At 43.4% G+C, this 19,450-nt stretch overlaps 1 protein-coding gene across 25 annotated transcripts in view; it reads right to left on the bottom strand.

Annotated features, from left to right (window-relative positions):
* Nucleotides 1-2,562: 2,562 nt before the first annotated feature.
* ank2b (ankyrin 2b, neuronal) overlaps nucleotides 2,563-19,450 on the bottom strand; it is a 156,696-nt gene continuing 139,808 nt past the window's right edge. For 22 of the 25 annotated variants that reach the window (XM_085401246.1, XM_085401245.1, XM_085401235.1 and 19 more), the window contains 8 exons: nucleotides 9,613-19,207; nucleotides 8,308-9,219; nucleotides 7,275-7,367; nucleotides 6,627-6,710; nucleotides 6,372-6,536; nucleotides 5,632-5,820; nucleotides 5,385-5,476; nucleotides 2,564-4,608 (listed from right to left, as the gene is read on the bottom strand). In XM_085401246.1, coding sequence (XP_085257372.1) covers nucleotides 4,413-4,608; nucleotides 5,385-5,476; nucleotides 5,632-5,820; nucleotides 6,372-6,536; nucleotides 6,627-6,710; nucleotides 7,275-7,367; nucleotides 8,308-9,219; nucleotides 9,613-19,207 — 11,326 coding nt within the window. In that variant the 3' untranslated portion in view covers nucleotides 2,564-4,412. Of the gene's footprint in view, nucleotides 4,609-5,384; nucleotides 5,477-5,631; nucleotides 5,821-6,371; nucleotides 6,537-6,626; nucleotides 6,711-7,274; nucleotides 7,368-8,307; nucleotides 9,220-9,612; nucleotides 19,208-19,450 lie in introns of all 25 variants that reach the window. The other 3 variants (XM_085401261.1, XM_085401247.1, XM_085401258.1) reach the window with 3 other exon arrangements.

Below are 19,450 nucleotides of genomic sequence, written 5' to 3' on the forward strand. Positions count from 1 at the left end.
GCGATTTGTTTTTTCATTCCTTATGTGAACTCTGCATCAGTGATATTTCTGAAGTTTTGCTGCTGATGTTTAGCTTTGATATTTCTTTTTGTGCTTTGATGCTGATTGTGAAAAATCCTGCTGAACCTGCCCGCCCCCGCCCCTTCATCCTCACTCGGTTTCAGCAGATGTCGCCCCTCCCTGACTTATTCCTGTTAAAAAGGGGTTTTTCCTTCCTCCTCCTGTCACCAAGCTCTTGCTCGTTGGGGTTTTCTCTGTTATTGTGGGGTCTTTACAGTATAAAGCAGTAATTTTGTTGTGATTTGGAGCTGTAGAAATAAAACTGAACTAAAACAAAATGTTGAAATAATTTGATGTAAAAATGACCAAGTTACCTTCACATCTTTTAGAGTTTTTCACTCAACTCTTGGTACCCCTACAGCTTCTCGTGTTCCTTCTTCCTGATATTGCTGTCATTGGGAACTGCTACATCGATCACTACGGCCGTCTTCTTCTGTTTGTCTACCACCACTATGTCCGGTTGGTTAGCCACCACCATTTTGTCCGTCTGTATCTGGAAGTCCCACAGGATCTTAGCTCGGTCATTCTCCACCACCCTTGGGGGCATCTCCCATTTTGACCTCGGGACTTCCAGGTTATACTCGGCACAGATGTTCCTGTACACTATGCCGGCCACTTGGTTATGGCGTTCCATGTATGCCTTGCCTGCTAGCATCTTGCACCCTGCTGTTATGTGCTGGATTGTCTCTGGGGCATCTTTACACAGCCTGCACCTGGGGTCTTGCCTGGTGTGATAGACCCCAGCCTCTATGGATCTTGTACTCAGAGCTTGTTCTTGTGCTGCCATGATTAGTGCCTCTGTGCTGTCTTTCAGTCCAGCTTTGTCCAGCCACTGGTAGGATTTCTGGATATCAGCCACCTCCTCTATCTGCCGGTGGTACATACCGTGCAGGGGCCTGTCCTTCCATGATGGTTCCTCGTCTCCCTCCTCTTTCTTGGGTTTCTGCTGCCTGAGGTATTCACTGAGCACTCGGTCAGTTGGGGCCATCTTCCCAATGTATTCTTGGATGTTCGTTGTCTCATCCTGGACTGTGGTGCTGACACTCACCAGTCCTTCCTTCTGCTTAGCGTACAGCCTCAGGGTGCTGGACTTGGGGTGAATGCATGCATCAAGACCATGCATGGTCAGTGGCTTCTATCTCCTCCTTTGGCCAGGTTATTACCCCAGCAGGGTACCTGATCACGGGCAGGGCGTACGTGTTGATGGCCCGGATCTTGTTCTTACCGTTCAGCTGACTCCTCAGGACTTGCCTGACCCTCTGCAGGTACTTGGTGGTTGCAGCTTTCCTAGCGGCCTCTTCATGGTTTCCACATATAAGTAAATAAAAACATCTATATATAAACATAAACATAGTGACTACAACCCAAGACTAAAATCTATCCTGTGTATTTGTGTGCGAGTTAGCCAGATTACACAACCAAAGCTTGTGAAGAAGAGTTTACAAAGAGTTCTCAGGCTGTGTCAAAGGAAACACCTACTAACATCACGCACTAACACATACTACCACACAATCCCAATTCAAGAGAGTGGAGACGTGTAAATAAAAGCAGAACTTAATAAGAGAAAATATATCAGGTGTGCAACAGCAGCAACATGTCTCAAACAACGTTGGTCAGCAAGCAGCGTCTTAGAGGTTCACCGATGTGCAAAAGCACTGCTTAGAGTATCTATAATTTCACATTATTACACAGAATTATGTTTATGTCCCTACTTATGTTTGTTGCTCGTTGTGTTTTGCACCTACAAAACCTCGTAGACATCGAATTGACCACAAACTCCTCGAGTTCAATGTTATTACATAGCACCGAATCACAACAGTCTAAAAATGCTTTATATTGTCAGGTAATACAATACCTCATAAACCAAGCTGTTAATGTAAAACCTCTGTGCTAGCTGAGGTCCAACAGCTAAAGCAGGAAGGGGAACTCCAGGCCTCCAGTGTCCTGCAGGTTTTAGACGTGTCAGCTGATTCAGACTGCTGAAGGACCTCCTCTACATGTCTGGAGGTTCTCCAGAGGTAATGAACTGGTGTGTTGCAGGACTGCAGGACACCGGCCCTCGAGGCCCTCCCCACCCCCGAGCTTAAGCCTGGCCAAAATCCCAAACACGTGAGCAGTAATCGAGCTTTTCACATATTTATGACCTCATGTTGTAAAGAACAGAGGACCAAAATACCTCCACAAACTCTGAGACTGATAAATGTGCATTCAAAGCAGCATATCTGACCCTCCTCTGTGTATCTCTGTAACATTCGTAGTATAAAGATTCAGGTTTTATCAGATACACTAAAATTAGCATAAGATAATACGAGTAAGTCTTCCCAAAGCTACAATCATAAAACCGTGTGTACAGTTGGCACTTTCTTCAGCATTAACCGATTTACAGAAAACTCACCTGCTGCAGGCTCAGTTCAGCTTTGACCAGTGTTCTCCCAGAACTCCCAGTGGACAGAAATATCCTTCGTCTTTGCCACAAACTCTTTGAAGTTATATGTGGTGAAAAAATGACAACGGGCATCATTCGAGACATGTACAGTTTTATTGTTGTGCCACAAACACACTGCAGCTCTTTTACCTCATTAGCATTTTTATTTTGATCATCTGATAAAGTCATACATGCCCGCATAAATATTTGCACTGTTAATATGTATATATTGTCATCACCATGGAATTAAGATGCTCCGTTATGAGATTGGTTTTCTCTTTTTGACCTTTATTCTTCCAGTGGATCAAAGTAAATGGCAACATTGTTACATGGAAAATATGTAGATGAACAGCAAACACACGTAATCATGTCTGAATGCGTCGCAGCCGCCTTATAGCAACACAACTGTTTGTCTGCGATGGCAAAGGAACAAACAAAGGTTTACCTGTAGCTTCAAAATACATCCAAACTCTCTCTCACACACACACAGCAATAAATAAAGAAACACAGGTGTCACAAATGAAGCGGGTAAAAGCCTCGGCCTGGGTTTAAAGTGGCTTTAAAGTCAAACGTGGTAACAGTGATGACAGGAAACAAGCAAATCCACGACTACATTATTTATGTGTTGAAAAACAAAACTAAAGGACAAGTCTGCTGTTACGTGTCTACAAATCTGACGAGAAGCCCAAAACCAACAGAGTGTTACTGGGACCATAACCAGACTCTAAAAGGACCCACTGGTTTCTGTTGGAGCGATCAGTTGATCTAATTAGAGCCTGTGGGCTGTTCATTTTCTCTTTAATCACTACCAGAGGTCTCTTCCTGTTGATAGTTCTTCCTTCCGACTGTTACCAACTCATATGGTTTTTGCTCCAATGTCTATTTTCCATCCATAATTTGCTAAACGAGCTTGAAGAACACTGAGACCATGAAACCTGTGATGCCATTTTTCCTAATAAATCAAAGGCAAACTGTCCATTTTCTCACAGACTCAACACTTCATTTTATATTAAAGTCAGTGTTGCAGGCTGGAGGAAATGTTGCTGCATGCATGGCCAATGACAGCTGTGTGCAGCAGAGGAGCAAAAGCAGAGCTGGCGTTGGGTTTTCCTGTAGATTTGTTGACAGTAACAGTCAAAGCTGCGCTTTAAAAGGTGTGGAAACGCTACGAGTAGCTGCAGGTAAGGAAAAGCACCAACATGAAGCACGAGGACATGAGTGCTGCACCGAAACATTCATCATCACTACTTTCTTTCTCCGTAGACACGGCACACACAGGTGACAGAAACAATGCTCCACACGTGCAGGAAGGACAGACACGTGGATAAAGTAAGGGCAGATGACAAAAGGTGTGAGCACACAGCCTTTGTGAACAGATGGGCGGGTTGATGTCGGCTGAGTTTCTGATGATACGCATTCACACTTTATCTGGCATTAATCTCATGTGTACTGTGGCCGTTCTGCAGCTGGTGCATGTACAGCAGGTTCAGGTGGGCTAACGTGGTAAATGCTTTGAATTATTTCAGCTTCTTTCCAGTCCCAGCTTGACTTTTTGTCATCAACTCCCCTATGTACAAATGTTTACACGAGTTCTTCAAGAAGAGGCCGGTGCGTGAGGCGAAACATCCGAGACGCGCCTTTTCTTTCTAATCCGCCTTTGGTGCATCGTACCTACATCACATCAAAGCAGCCGCAGGAAGCGAAACACGAACAAAAATCATCAGGACGGTGAGGGGTGGCTATCTTTGGTCACAATCAGAGCGAACATCTATCGTTAAAGCACAAAAATACGGTTCCAATATCTGACAAACCAAAGAAGAAGAAAGAAAAACTCCAGTGATGAGCAGGGACAGAGGGCGGTTCGATCTGAGGAAGTGTACGTCACCAAAAGCTTCAGTGGAAAATGTAGATCAGTGGAAGCAGCTGCTCAGCTAAGGTTTTCATCCTCCTCCTCATCCTCGGTGTCCTCACAGTAGCGCTGGAGCAGTCGGTGCAGGTGCTGCTGCAGCGCATCAGGCTGCAGGGCATCTGCGGTGTTGTCCAGGCGCTCTAGGTGCACATGCTTCCCCTGAGCATCCCTCACCACGGTCCTCTTCTGGCTGCGTGAATTACGCATCTGGCTTCTGCAGGAACAGGAAACGGTAGTAGTTCATCCAGGATCACAGTAAGTGGCTGCAGACTGCCAGGCTCCACGTTTGTTTCATAAAGAACAATAAATGCATCACCTTCATTTCCATGTTAATTAATCATATCGCACCACATGATGCATCATGCTTTAACTGTTGTTTAAATATTTGCATCAGGATTTTAAATGTTTTTCAGATATTTCAGATTTCTAGAACCATCTAAACAAACTCAGAATCATTGTGTTGTTTCCTAAATCCCTAATAATTGTAACTGTATTGCATCTATACTCGTGTGGTTACATGGTGTTGTCACATCTAAAAGGATGCTGGTTTGAGTCCAGCTGGAGGCTTTGTTGTTGGATCAAATCAAATGTGGCGACGCCCTTTTAAAAGAATGATGTCACACATCATGTGGACTGAAATGAAAAACAAGTTCACAGCCTGTTCTCTCTCTAGCCCGCTGGAACAAAACGTGGCTGAAACAAGCATCAGAAACCAGCAGAGCATAAGCAAACATTAGCATATGCTGCTGTCACTTTGCTTTATTACTCACTGGTTGTACCAGTAATGGCACCATTGTTTCATACCAGGAATGCCAGTAATGTGAAATATGTGTGTCTGCATCTATTATTGCTACACTGCACATCTCAGGATCTGATGAAAACAACAGAAGTTGTATAAATAATGTGCGCACGTGTCTCTTTTCTCCCTCACAGACAGTAAAGGTTAGGACAGTCACAGTGTGGTCACACAGCACACTCATGCAGTCCAACCTTTTAACCACAGAACCGTCATCCTGTACAATCTCTTTCTCTACTATATGCGGCATTAGCACTTTTCCAAATCCTCCAGCGTAACTCATTGCCTGGAGGGGAAGAATGAGGAAAGACAGATCAAATGCTAGAAAGCTCTCAGGTTTTCTCAGCGCAGTGATAAAATGCCTGCATTACACCACGAGTGTCCTTTCATCCTCGACGCGTCTAAAAACAAATATTATTCCTGAGCTGAAATCTTACTCACCTTCTCAAAGTCCTCTCTGGCTGAAGGCAGGTCTGCAGCCAGCGACGGGTCTCCTGTGTGCTTCTCCATCCTCTCGCCTCTCACCACAGTTGTCTTGACAACCTTGCTGACCTTTCTGCCCTGCACTGGCTCCACTTCAAACTCTGACGCTGTGGCAGCGCTCAGAGCCGGGGACTCTGAAAAGGTCAGCTGGGAAGGAAATACGATGTCACGGTTACTTTGAATAACAGTGGACTGAAGTACAGCAAAGACGTGCCTGCAGTTAACTGGATTTACAGTTAACTGGCTCACCCAAACACATCGGAGAGAAAGCGAGTCCATCAGAGACGTTAACTTGGGGTGAATTTCTTCCCCGAGGACATCAGGCATGCAGACTGATCTACCTGAGCTGCAGCCAGACCCTCCACTGGAGCCAGCATCCAGTTGGATTCAGGCTTAAAACCGTCACAGCTGCATCAGGAGGCCCTGAATGATCCCTTGGTTGAGTTTGTTAGACTAAGCAGTTTGTCTTCGCTCAGTCTCACAGTGTGTATATGCAGCACTTCTGTATTTAATATTAGCAGCACTCTCTCCCTGCACTTCACCTCTCTGCTCACTTCTCTTTCCCCTCACCTGCAACAGGTTGCAGCACTTTGAGGCAAAAAATAAATTGACTCTCGACTGCAGCAAAATAACTCTCCTCATTACCGGATATAAAACACAAAGCAACAGTAGGATTAGCAGACGTCAGAGGCTCTCACCTCCTTCTGATCGCCTCCACTATGAAGCACAGTTCTCTTCACCACCTTTGAAACAGCATCTCCCTCCTCTATCTGGACCGACTCCTGGTGAGAGCCTTCGATGGTCACTTCCTGTGTCTCCATGCCGTCTGGAGACACATATTTACGAATGACCTTCCGCGTGACCTGTTGGAGAGGCAAGTCACTGTAAAGGTTTTCTGTATGAAGGACCAGGTTTTAAGTGTAATACAGATTTCAGTGTTGAATCTTCCTCACTTTCTTGACCACCATGTTGCCATCTTCATCGATGTACTTCTCTTCTGTCAGGGTCTGCAGGGGGATGTCTGGCAGGTTATCGGCCTGCAAAAGACACAAAACGCTTGCTGTGGGTTCACACCTTCACTCACATTACGCACAATCTACAGACGTCAAAGAACATTTTGCAGTCAATCCAACGGTAATTAATAATAGTCAGCTCCAACAGATCTCTGTATTTCAAGTCCGTCTGAAAACAGTGTTGACGATTGCTGAATACCAGCGTCATTATGGGTCCATTCAGGTTATACACAGTGCAGCTTTCCTGTTTCAATGCACAAGTATCACTTCCAGTAACAAAAGAAAAAAAACCCTAATGGTGACACGACAACATGTGTAGAACAAAGTGTAGAAATACAAATTTATCTTAAAAAACAAGCAAAAAAACCAAAAATGTGAATCTAAAGTCAATGAAATTGTAAAGGACCAAAGTTTCTAGCTGACTCTCTGAAATATGACGTTCTGCATTAGAGGAAAATGAATTTGAGCCGAGTGTATTATACAGGATTAATCTGAAAAGCTCAGGCTGAAAAAGGAGCAGCAAAACTATCCACTAAACCTTCAACAGGCCACAGGCGCACTGCACTGCACGCAGTCATGCTCGTTTACCTGAATGATTACTCTGCGTCGGACCACCCTGGTGGTCAGTACATCCTCCTCTGAGCTATCAGAGGACAGCATCCCTAGCTCCTCAGCTATCTCCTGCACATAACCAGCATGGGTCAACATAGCATGGGTCTAAACAGTGTCTACAGTTAACTTCTGCAGCCACAGGTCTCTGTGCAATGCTGTGAAAAACTGAGTACACTGTTACTGCTTCCACAGGAATCAAGAGGGTAAGTAGCAGTAGCAGGTTCTGCTAATCAAATGCATGTGAGCAGAAGTCTACAGCATTCAGGTGAGCATCAACACAAGCAATGAACTGCCCAGATTGTTGGCCAGAAGTTGTTGCTGTCCATCAATCTGACGTCCAAACAAGTCAAAGTGGAAACATTGTTAGCAGGAGTTAGAGGCGATGAGCTGCACTTGGCCTGGGTACGTGCAGTCAGTGTAGGGAAGTCCTGAATCCCAGAGTCAAATGAAAGGCCACCTGTACCGAAGACGCTACTACTACTGAAGAACAAAGGGGGGTCTGAAGTACTCCCACAAATCTGCAACAGAACGGCTAAAAAATAAAAGACTCGAGCTGGGGTAGTAGTCCAAAGACCAGAACTCAACTCTTTACCTTAAGAGAGCTGTGCATAAACAAAAGCATAACTGCACTGCCCCATATGACTGTATCCTTCATAGCTAAAGGAAATTCTTTTTGCATATATTTAAGGGGGGGATTATCTGTACATGTGAGTGGGATGAACTGCAACAGGCAGAAATCAAAGCAAACAGGTGCAAATGTCTCTGTTAAAGACTCCTTACAGCAGCTCATGCATTTCAGCAACAGTTTGAGATACTGCAAACAAACAAACCCCAAACAGCACACTGGTGTGAGGAAGAAGTGTTTGTGTTATGACATTTGCAATATTTCTAATATTTATGCACACAAAAGCATTTCAGTGTCTTTTAGTCTCCAAAGTACCGACTGCTTGTTTGTCTCTTGATTTAGGAATGCAGATCCACAGCACTGTGCTCATGCTCAACCTCTTACCCGTCCCAGGAAGTCATCATCGTCATAGTATTCTGCCTGATCTCTGGAAGGGAGCTCCTCCAGTACAGGGAGCCCACTGTCTGTCTGATACGCCTCTACATCATAAGCAAATTCAGGAAGACTTTCGCTGCTGGTAGAGAAGAGATTTCTATCTTCTGCCCGCAAGAAGAGCTGGTTTGCTTGAGTAGCACGCTGAAGGCCAGTATCAAGACTACTCCCAGGTACTGGTGAAGGGGGTTCAGAGATATGATAGGTAATCACATCTTCTGGTTCCGAAAAGTCAGAGAAGGCTTGTCTGCAGTCAAAGAACTCCATATCTGAATCAGAGTGCTGTGGAGATTCAGAGCCCTTGAAGTGCTGCTTTACTGGGACATTTGGTTTACCTAATTCAGATTCGGACGCTTGTTTCTCTCTAGTTCCTGTGAGGACCTTCTTAAAGTCTGGTGAAAAGTCTTCGGTGTCTCCAAGGGTTTCAGACTCTTTCTTAGTCAGAGCTTGGCTCTCAAGCTTAGCTGACATAGAGTCGCTGAACACTGACAACAGGAGGCTCCTGTCATTCAAGGACACTTGGCTACAGTCAGGAGCTCTCAGATGTTCTGGAAGCATTGCCTGGTAATCTCGATCAGGAGTTGGCGAGGGTGAAAAGTGCTCACTAGATTGTGCTTCCTTCAGGGACAGCTCCCACTCAGAGCACCTGTGGGATGCAAATGAAACCTTCTCACGTGAAGGCAGAATTGGAGTAACAGCTCTGTGAGTTGTGTATGTGCTGTGTTCAGGTAGCTGTAGAGGGACTGATGCCATCAGCTTGTCTTCACCAAAGAGCACACCTATGTTACTGCTCTGCTGTGTAGCAGACTGAAGCTGTGTGTCATCGTCTGTTTGAAACCGTGTTTCCTTTGGTGTCTCAGGAGCCTGGAAGTGAAATTTCAACATTATCTCAGTAGCTAACTAAGAATACCAGAGGGTGAGCTTTAACCATGCAGACAAAGCCTTTTTTAATCCAGAAAAACAAAGCAAGTTTAGTCTGAGTTTAGGGAAATAGGTTTACTGCTTAGAAACGTGCAACAGACTGCAAAAAGTGCCCCTCAATAAACAACCGTCTGTCGTCAGACAAATGAACTGAAGGGAATAATTAGTAGCTCACGACACATCCCCAGCATTAATGCACTCCATGTTGTTGTTAGTTCAGCAATGTATTTTCCTTTTTTTGTCACACAGTTACACTTTTTTATGTCCAAGTGACATAAAAGGTTACGTTAATGAAAACTAGTTACTCTCTGCTGGATTTCATGCTTTCAGTCTTACCCTTTGAGAGGCTAGCTTGGTCTTTAGATCATCAACACTAACAGGCTGGGTCTTCTTCTGCTTTCCTTCACCATCATTAACATGTGAGTCTTCCTCACAGACGGTGGTTTGTAAAGTTGAGAAGCTTCCAACCTGGGATCCGGGCTCCATCCATTCTTTGTATGACTGAAATTCTGGTTGTAATTCTTTCATTTCTTGCCACTTAGGATGTTCTTCACCAGACTTATCCCCAATTTGAATTACTAACGGTGACATCGCTATTGGGCTTTTGATAAGTAACGATGAAGATGGACCAGAGTCTAATTCCTCCTCTGATTCCGCAGTTTCAGGGCTCAAAGGTCGCGAAATATCATTAATCCAACAATCAACAGGCAAGGCCACAAACTCAGAGTCTGATGCAAAAGAAACCGGAGAAGATGATCTATCTACTGGAGTAGCATTCATAAAATAAGATGACAATATTCTCATAAATTCAGGTACCGGTGAGTCAGGTAACAGTTGTTCAAACTCACCGAGAGACGACACAGATTCAGGTGAGGATGGTCTGTCACTACCAGCAACTTTTGATGATTTGACAATCAACTCGTACTCTGAGTCTGAACTCTGTGATTCAGTTGACGATGACTCACAAATAGTGCTGTAAGCCTCCAACGACTCTGTAAACTGAGGGATGGGAGAGTCTGGAGACAGCGGCCTGTTCTCATTGAACTCTGGCATTGATTCTGGAGATGATGCTCTTTTGTCAGCCATGTGTACGGCAGATTCAAATGACACAGGTATGTATTCAGAGGACTCAGAGGATAGTGGCCTGTCTGTCTCGTTTTGATTATCAAACAGTGGAACTTCCACAGATGATGGTCTGCATTCTACAAAGTCAAAGTCTAAATTCAGTGGCATATGATCTGAACCCAATGCTAAAGGTGACGATGATGATCTGGGAAACATTACACATTCTGACAATGCCACTGTAAATTCTGGTACTGGAGAATCTGGTGAAAGTGGTCTGAACTGACTGACTGATGTCACAGGTCCTGGTGATGGTGCTCTTGCATCTAACACCATGACTGCATTGGGGGACATGGAGGATTCTGGTGAACCTTCATCCTGTGTTTCTGCCTCAGGCAATTCAAATATAGACTTTCCCTGTCTGTATGGAAGTGCTCGTGAAGAGAAAATGTGTTCAGTCATAGGTGGAAGTGACTCTGCCTCCTCTGAATTTTTATCCTTTTCTGTCCGATTTTCGTCATCTGTTTCACTTCTCTCGTAGTCCATTGTGCTGTCAACAAACTGTGTAAACCTTTTTTTACTATGCAAAGTTTCTCTGGCACACTGAAGATGACTTGCTTGAGAACTTGGACTCCATCGCTCAGCATCATCAGCGAGATTATACTCAGTTACCATAATTAGTGATTCTTTAGGGTCAGGTGGGTCTTTTGATTCATTTAAAGATGATCTGGATGCAAGTATTTCCTCCATATCTAATACTAAAGATTCAGGTGATGTTGTTCTTTCTCCCGTACAGAATGGAGCTGAAGCCTGGGATAAACTGTCAGAATCTGAAAAGTCTAATGGTGACATGTTTCTCACACACGTGAAAGTTTCCACAAAACTCTTTGTGAAATCGGGCACTGGTGATTCAGACCCCAGGAGTTCGTCATATGATCTTTCGGACTGCGCTGACAATGCTCTCTTGGTAGTGACTCTTGCGTTAAATGGAGAATATGTCAGATCACAGTCCAGATCTGAAAACAATGATGATAATGATTCAGAGGATGAGCTGCCATAAAGTGTTCCTGCTGCTGGAGCCTCAAAAACATTTTGTGCAAACCAAGGGAGAGGTGAGTCTGGAGAAAGCTTCTTGTGTTCATCAAATGACTGAGTAGATTCTGGAGATGCTGATCTAATGTTTCCAAGTAGCACTAATGTCCCAGGAGACATGGGCCTGTATTCTGGTATAGATTCAACAGAGAGCGGCCTTTCTTCTGTTTCTGATTCTACTGATTCAGGAGAATCTGGTCTGTTCTCAACACAGAAAATTGTGGACATCAAAAAGTCCCTCACAGCGTACTCGACATCTGATTCGATGGATTCAGGAGAGGATGAGCGATACCCAACATTTACAATGACGTGTTCTGGCATTCCTGGTGTGTAATCGGGTATTGGCGAGTCTGGTGACTGCACTTGGTACTCATCTCCAGATGCTACCGAGCCAGGTGAAGAGCATCTCATGTCATGAACTAGTGAGCTTAAACTTATAAAAATATATTCATCGTCCGAACATGTTGACTCATGAGATGCCGATCTTTGTACAAAGACATTTTTGGGTACTCTAAACAGTGTTTTCACAAAGTCAGGTACAGGTGAATCAGGTGAAAGTTTATCTGATGATAGAGATTCAGGAGAAAGTGGTTTACCAAGTGTTGGGAGGTCTATTTTTAGGTCTGAAAGCACTGACTCAGGGGACATGGACCTTAAAGCACTGTGAGACTCACGAGGTAACTGAATGGGTGAGGCAGGTGAAAGGGGTTTACAATGATCTTCTGACTGAGTTGAATCAGGAGATTCTGCCCTGTCCTCAAACATCTGTAAAATCAGAGGAGCATATTCTGTTTCTGAAGCCACTGATTCAAGTGACGATGACCCGTGAGCTTTGAACTCAACATTAGTTTCTGGCAAACCCCGTCTGAAGTCAGGTACAGGGGAATCAGGAGAAAGACTTGTGTATTTGCTCACAGATGGTAAGGATTCTGGAGATGAATGCTGGCCTTCTGGGACCGTAAGAGAATATAACTCTGTTTCAAAATCAGATAACACAGATTGAGGTGAACAAGACCTGAAGTCTGTATATGATATTGATGATTCTAGATCTGGTCTAAATTCAGGAATTGGTGAGTCTAGTAAAAGTTTAAACTCTGATGCAGCTGATTCAGAAGATTCGGCTCTGTCCTTAAAAAGCCCTGTGGCACACAAATCTCTCTCTGAATCTTCATCTGAATATACTGATATGGGTGATAAGGGCCAGTGTTTGACTTCTAACATAGTGGTGTACTGGGGTAGTGGAGAGTCAGGAGACAAACATCTGAGGTCAGACACATCTGACTCTGGTCTGTCCTTAACATCAGACATCTGTGAAATCAAAGGAGCATATTCTATTTCTGAAGCTACCGATTCAGGTGATGACAACCTGTGACCACTGGCATCAACACAAGAAAGAGTGGAATTTGGTAAATGACCTGATTTGTTTAGAGAGCCACTTGATTCAGGAGAAGATGATGTGACATTTGCCATTAGTGATACAGGTGAGGAAATTCTATACTCTGATATAGAGTCAAAGGTCAAAGGTTTCTCTTCAGTTTCTGATTCTAATGATTCTACAACAACTGGCCTATCTTCAGTATCAAGTAAGCGGTTAGCTAAAGATGAATACTTAACATCAGACATAACTGTTGATCTAAACTCAACAAACGATGGGTAACGTTCAGCTACTCCTGACATCACCTGAGGTTCAGATGAATCTGGTGATTGAGTTTGACTTTCGTCTCTAGATACGCCTGAATCAGGCGATGGAAGTCGGCGTTCATCTGTCATTGATAAAAATCGACCCTCTTCAAATTCTAAATCAGAAAAACAAACAGATTCAGTTGAACTGGACCTGCATTCAGCATTCGAAACACTTGGGGGCTGAAATATAAAATGTTTGAATTCAGGTATAGGTGAATCAGGGGAAAGTGTCCTAAATTCATTTTCAGAATCTGGTGTAAGTGATCCCCCCTTCACCTCAAAAAATTGCATGTCCAAAACTTCTAAGTCATTGTCCAGCATGAAAAATGTAGGTGATGATGACCTACTTCCAAAAACTAACACACCTTCTTCTATATCTGGGTTAAATGGTGGTGGTAGAGGAGAGTCTGGAGATAGAGGCCTAAACTCATTAATGGATGCCCTTGAGTCAGGAGACCATCTTCTTATTTCGGTCACTAAGTCTTCAGGTGACATGGGCCTATATTCCATGACTGACTCTGGTGAAAGTGGCCGCAATTCAGTTTCTGAATTGAAAGACCCTGGACTGCCAAGGATGCAGGACTCAGCAGGACTAAATTCTGATGAAACTGAAGGTTCAAAAAATAAAGCAGAAAATTCCTTCTCTTCCACATCTGAATCGAGTTGAATACATTCTACATTGGTCCCAGTATCATCAACTATTTCAGCTCTGTTTACAAAACTTTCTCCTACATAATGAGGATCATACAGCTGACATATCATCTGGTGTGCCCTAAATGTTTCATCAGCTGCTGACATCTTGTCTTCAAGATTGGAAGCTGATTGAGGTGAGTCTGTTCTCTCATTTGTAAAGACCACTGAAGTTGAGAAGCCATAATCAGTATGTGAAAGCAATGACTCTGGTTTGGAGGACCTATATCCAAAGGCAGCTGTGTGCAATTCAGGTACAACAGGTCTGAGGTCTTGTAAGGGGGAATCAGGTAAAAATGGAACGCTTCCATCTGCAGATATTACAGAAACATGTGATAAAGGCCTCCTTTTGTTGTGGTCTAATCCATCAGTTGACACAGCTGATTCTGGTAAAGATGAGTGACACTCTGAAATGTTAGAAAAGTAAGGGAAAATCGGAGGAACTGGGGAATCCGAGCACATGCCTTTCAAAGAATCTGGAGAATCTGGAATTTCCTCCAGCAACAAAGACCTGTTTTCTGACTTAGAATCAGGTGACAATGGTCTGTCCTCTGAATCCTCCAGAACATACTCAGTTTTTGTTCCAGCATACTCAAAAAACCCAGTTTTACTTGTCTCTCCGACATAGTGATGATCATGTATTTGAGAACTTAGCTTCCAAAATTCAGCACCATAAACAAGTTTATCGATGGGCACTTTAACCTTCTTTAAGGACTTACCACTACCAGCAGTCTCTGTAAACTCTGTGATTCCTGATTCAGGAGATTTGGGTGTCTGTTCAGTACAAGTTATGTCTACACTTGATTGTTGAAGTAGTGACTTAGAAAGTAGTAATTTATGATCACTAATTGAAATTGATTCAGTAAGGCCTGTTTCAAATGTCGGCATTGGAAAGTAACCACTGTCTTCTCCAGAAATTTCAGAATAAAGAGATGAAGGTCGAACTGCAGAGCAAAATGATAGAGCTGAGTACTCATTCCTTGACGAAAGCAAAACGGGTGATAAGGGTTTTCCAGGAGTAGCTGTAATGGCACATAGCGGCATGTCTTCATCAACAGAATCTGGAGATGAAGCTCTGTTTTCAGAGAATAATGGTTCCAGAGAATCAGACCCATACTCTAGATCAGAGCAGAGTGAATCAGGTGATGAGGACCTTTCCATTGTAGCCGTAACATAACCTTCTGACAAAGCTACTTTAAACTCTGGGATGGGTGACTCAGATGTAAGAGCCATGTCTTCATCAACAGAATCTGGAGATGAAGCTCTGTTTTCAGAGAATAATGATTCCAGGGACACAGACCCGTATTCTAGATCAGAGCAGAGTGAATCAGGTGATGAGGACCTTTCCATTGTAGCTGTAACATAACCTTCTGACAAAGCTAGTTTAAACTCTGGGATGGGTGACTCAGATGTAAGAGCCATGTCTTCATCAACAGAATCTGGAGATGAAGCTCTGTTTTCAGAGAATAATGATTCCAGGGACACAGACCCGTATTCTAGATCAGAGCAGAGTGAATCAGATGATGAGGACCTTTCCATTGTAGCCGTAACATAACCTTCTGACAAAGCTACTTTAAACTCTGGGATAGGTGACTCAGATGTAAGAGCCATGTCTTCATCAACAGAATTTGGAGATGAAGCTCTGTTTTCAGAGAATAATGATTCCAGGGACACAGACCCGTATTCTAGATCAGAGCAGAGTGAATCAGGTGATGAGGACCTTTCCATTGTAGCTGTAACATAACCTTCTGACAAAGCTACTTTAAACTCTGGGATGGGTGACTCAGATGTAAGAGCCATGTCTTCATCAACAGAATTTGGAGATGAAGCTCTGTTTTCAGAGAATAATGATTCCAGGGACACAGACCCGTATTCTAGATCAGAGCAGAGTGAATCAGGTGATGAGGACCTTTCCATTGTAGCCGTAACATAACCTTCTGACAAAGCTACTTTAAACTCTGGGATGGGTGACTCAGGTGAATGCGGCCTGTCATCATCAACAGAATCTGGAGATGAAGCTCTGTTTTCAGAGAATAATGATTCCAGGGACACAGACCCGTATTCTAGATCAGAGCAGAGTGAATCAGGTGATGAGGACCTTTCCATTGTAGCCGTAACATAACCTTCTGACAAAGCTACTTTAAACTCTGGGATGGGTGACTCAGGTGAATGCGGCCTGTCATCATCAACAGAATCTGGAGATGAAGCTCTGTTTTCAGAGAATAATGATTCCAGGGACACAGACCCGTATTCTAGATCAGAGCAGAGTGAATCAGGTGATGAGGACCTTTCCATTGTAGCTGTAACATAACCTTCTGACAAAGCTACTTTAAACTCTGGGATAGGTGACTCAGATGTAAGAGCCATGTCTTCATCAACAGAATTTGGAGATGAAGCTCTGTTTTCAGAGAATAATGATTCCAGGGACACAGACCCGTATTCTAGATCAGAGCAGAGTGAATCAGGTGATGAGGACCTTTCCATTGTAGCTGTAACATAACCTTCTGACAAAGCTACTTTAAACTCTGGGATAGGTGACTCAGATGTAAGAGCCATGTCTTCATCAACAGAATTTGGAGATGAAGCTCTGTTTTCAGAGAATAATGATTCCAGGGACACAGACCCGTATTCTAGATCAGAGCAGAGAGAATCAGGTGATGAGGACCTTTCCATTGTAGCCGTAACATAACCTTCTGACAAAGCTACTTTAAACTCTGGGATGGGTGACTCAGATGTAAGAGCCATGTCTTCATCAACAGAATTTGGAGATGAAGCTCTGTTTTCAGAGAATAATGATTCCAGGGACACAGACCCGTATTCTAGATCAGAGCAGAGTGAATCAGGTGATGAGGACCTTTCCATTGTAGCCGTAACATAACCTTCTGACAAAGCTACTTTAAACTCTGGGATGGGTGACTCAGGTGAATGCGGCCTGTCATCATCAACAGAATTTGGAGATGAAGCTCTGTTTTCAGAGAATAATGATTCCAGGGACACAGACCCGTATTCTAGATCAGAGCAGAGTGAATCAGGTGATGAGGACCTTTCCATTGTAGCCGTAACATAACCTTCTGACAAAGCTAGTTTAAACTCTGGGATGGGTGACTCAGATGTAAGAGCCATGTCTTCATCAACAGAATCTGGAGATGAAGCTCTGTTTTCAGAGAATAATGATTCCAGGGACACAGACCCGTATTCTAGATCAGAGCAGAGTGAATCAGGTGATGAGGACCTTTCCATTGTAGCCGTAACATAACCTTCTGACAAAGCTACTTTAAACTCTGGGATAGGTGACTCAGATGTAAGAGCCATGTCTTCATCAACAGAATCTGGAGATGAAGCTCTGTTTTCAGAGAATAATGATTCCAGGGACACAGACCCGTATTCTAGATCAGAGCAGAGTGAATCAGGTGATGAGGACCTTTCCATTGTAGCCGTAACATAACCTTCTGACAAAGCTACTTTAAACTCTGGGATAGGTGACTCAGATGTAAGAGCCATGTCTTCATCAACAGAATTTGGAGATGAAGCTCTGTTTTCAGAGAATAATGATTCCAGGGACACAGACCCGTATTCTAGATCAGAGCAGATTGAATCAGGTGATGAGGACCTTTCCATTGTAGCTGTAACAGAACTAGCCTGAAAGATCCTCAGTGAGTGGGAGGAATCCGATCTAAACATGTCTTCAAGCAATACCACTTCTGGCGCTACTGGTCTACATTTTGTTTCAGAATGACGTGATAGGGACATGTTGCAAAAATCTGATGGTAAATCAGCAGCTTTATCTTCAACAGGGTCTTCTGAATCAGCTAGAGAAGATTGCGGCCTGGTTCTATAAGAGTGGCAGTTTGCCACCCCTACATACTGTGGGTCACAGATTTGAGACATGAGCTTGCAGTGGTCTGCATCAAAAGCTAAACCACAGACTGGTATAGAATGTTGTGTTAAAGATGAAGATTTGTCCTGACGTGGTGAAAATACCAAAAACTCGTTCTCTACATCAGCACTTTCATAAGCTGCTGTTTCAGGCATTTCAACATTTCCCTCTTCTACACTAACTGCTGTTTGAATTACCAACAGCTGCTCATTATCACTTACAGAGCCAAGAGAATCAGGAGATACTGTTCTTTTCTCAAAAAGCAATGGCATAGCCTCATACTCGGTATCTGACAGCATAGATTCTGATGATGATGATGATGAGTGGTAATGAATGGTAACAGGATGATTCACACATGATACATATTGTGGTATGGGAGAGTCTATGGACAAGTCTTCATTTAATGTCACAGACTCAGGGGAGTACGATCTAATATCTAACATTGCTGAGTCTGGAGACATTGGCCTGTATTCGGTTAGTGACTCTGGAGAAAGCGGTCTTTCCTCAGTACCAGAAAGTGAAATGATAACCCAGTTGCCAACATATTCAGATACTAACTCCATTGGTGTTGCTGGTTTGTTCTCATTTTCAGGTACATTCTGTCCGAGTGACAGCATGTTTTCAAAATTATCCTCATCATCAAGATGACCAGTCTGATTTGTATTTTGGGTTTCATTCATGCTACTCGTGAATTTCACATCAAGACTGCCTGTATAAGGAGTGTGGTGCACATCACTCTGAACCACAAACTCTGAAATGTCTTTATCAGCCTTTGTTTGCCTGTCACCTGCATGAACCTCATTGTTCCTGACTTCTTGCTTTGTGTAATCAGGGGAGTAAGCTGTAGGTAATAAAGACACATCCTCACTATCTGAATCCACAGTCTCAACATTGCCTCCATACAGGACCTTATAAAGTCGGCATGAAACTTCATCCATGTGTTTTGGGGCCATTTGTTTTGCTTGTGTGCTTTCTGTCATCAAATTGAGGGGATAAGAAGGGAGTACAGTAGTAGGTTGAGTGGGAAGCATTTTTTCACCAGCATGTTGTTGTGTAAGGCGTAGTTCTTCATCAGTTTCTGTAAGTTCCATCAACAGTTTCTGAAAGTCTTGCTCCACTTGCTCACACTCGATCAAACTGTCTCCAAAATCAGTCATTGACAACGGTCGACTTTTGCATACACCTGTCTGAGAACTGTCGGATGTCTCTGCCCAAGGCAATGGTGACAAATGATGAGCTTTGTCTCCAGAGTGGGGTCTTTGCAGACACTCTAAGCTCCAATCCTCTCCTCCCTCTGCCCCCTCATCTTCAGCAGCCCCTTCATGGTCACATCGTTCAAAAGTGGGGAAGGTGGACGTTGGGGTAACTTGGGCACATAACTTGGGTGCCCCTTTGTACATGGGGTGTAGCACATGGGATCGGAGATTATAGGGAGAGGTGCAGTACAATGTGAAGAAAGGACTTACTTGTTTAAAACTGCCAGTTTGTACCAAGTCTGTCATTTCCTCATATGTTCTTTGTGATAAGCTGCAAAGAAAAGAAAATGTAGAAATGCAGTGCTGAGACAAATGACCAAAATAACCCAGTATCGGCCTAATCGCTCATATTACTGTAAAAGAATATATTTCACAAGTTTAAGGAAATTAAACCGACAATATTTAATGCATAGTAGTAAAAACCGTATTAAGTTTGCGAATCTGTGTCAAAACGATCACTAAAAAGAAGTAATAAAGGAAGCATCTTAGCAAACTGCTTTTAACCTTAGCAATG

Source organism: Rhamphochromis longiceps, linkage group LG3, assembly GCF_057381845.1.
Source record: "Rhamphochromis longiceps isolate RC_006_pf linkage group LG3, R_longiceps_female_GT1.1, whole genome shotgun sequence".
Taxonomy (NCBI): domain Eukaryota; kingdom Metazoa; phylum Chordata; class Actinopteri; order Cichliformes; family Cichlidae; genus Rhamphochromis; species Rhamphochromis longiceps.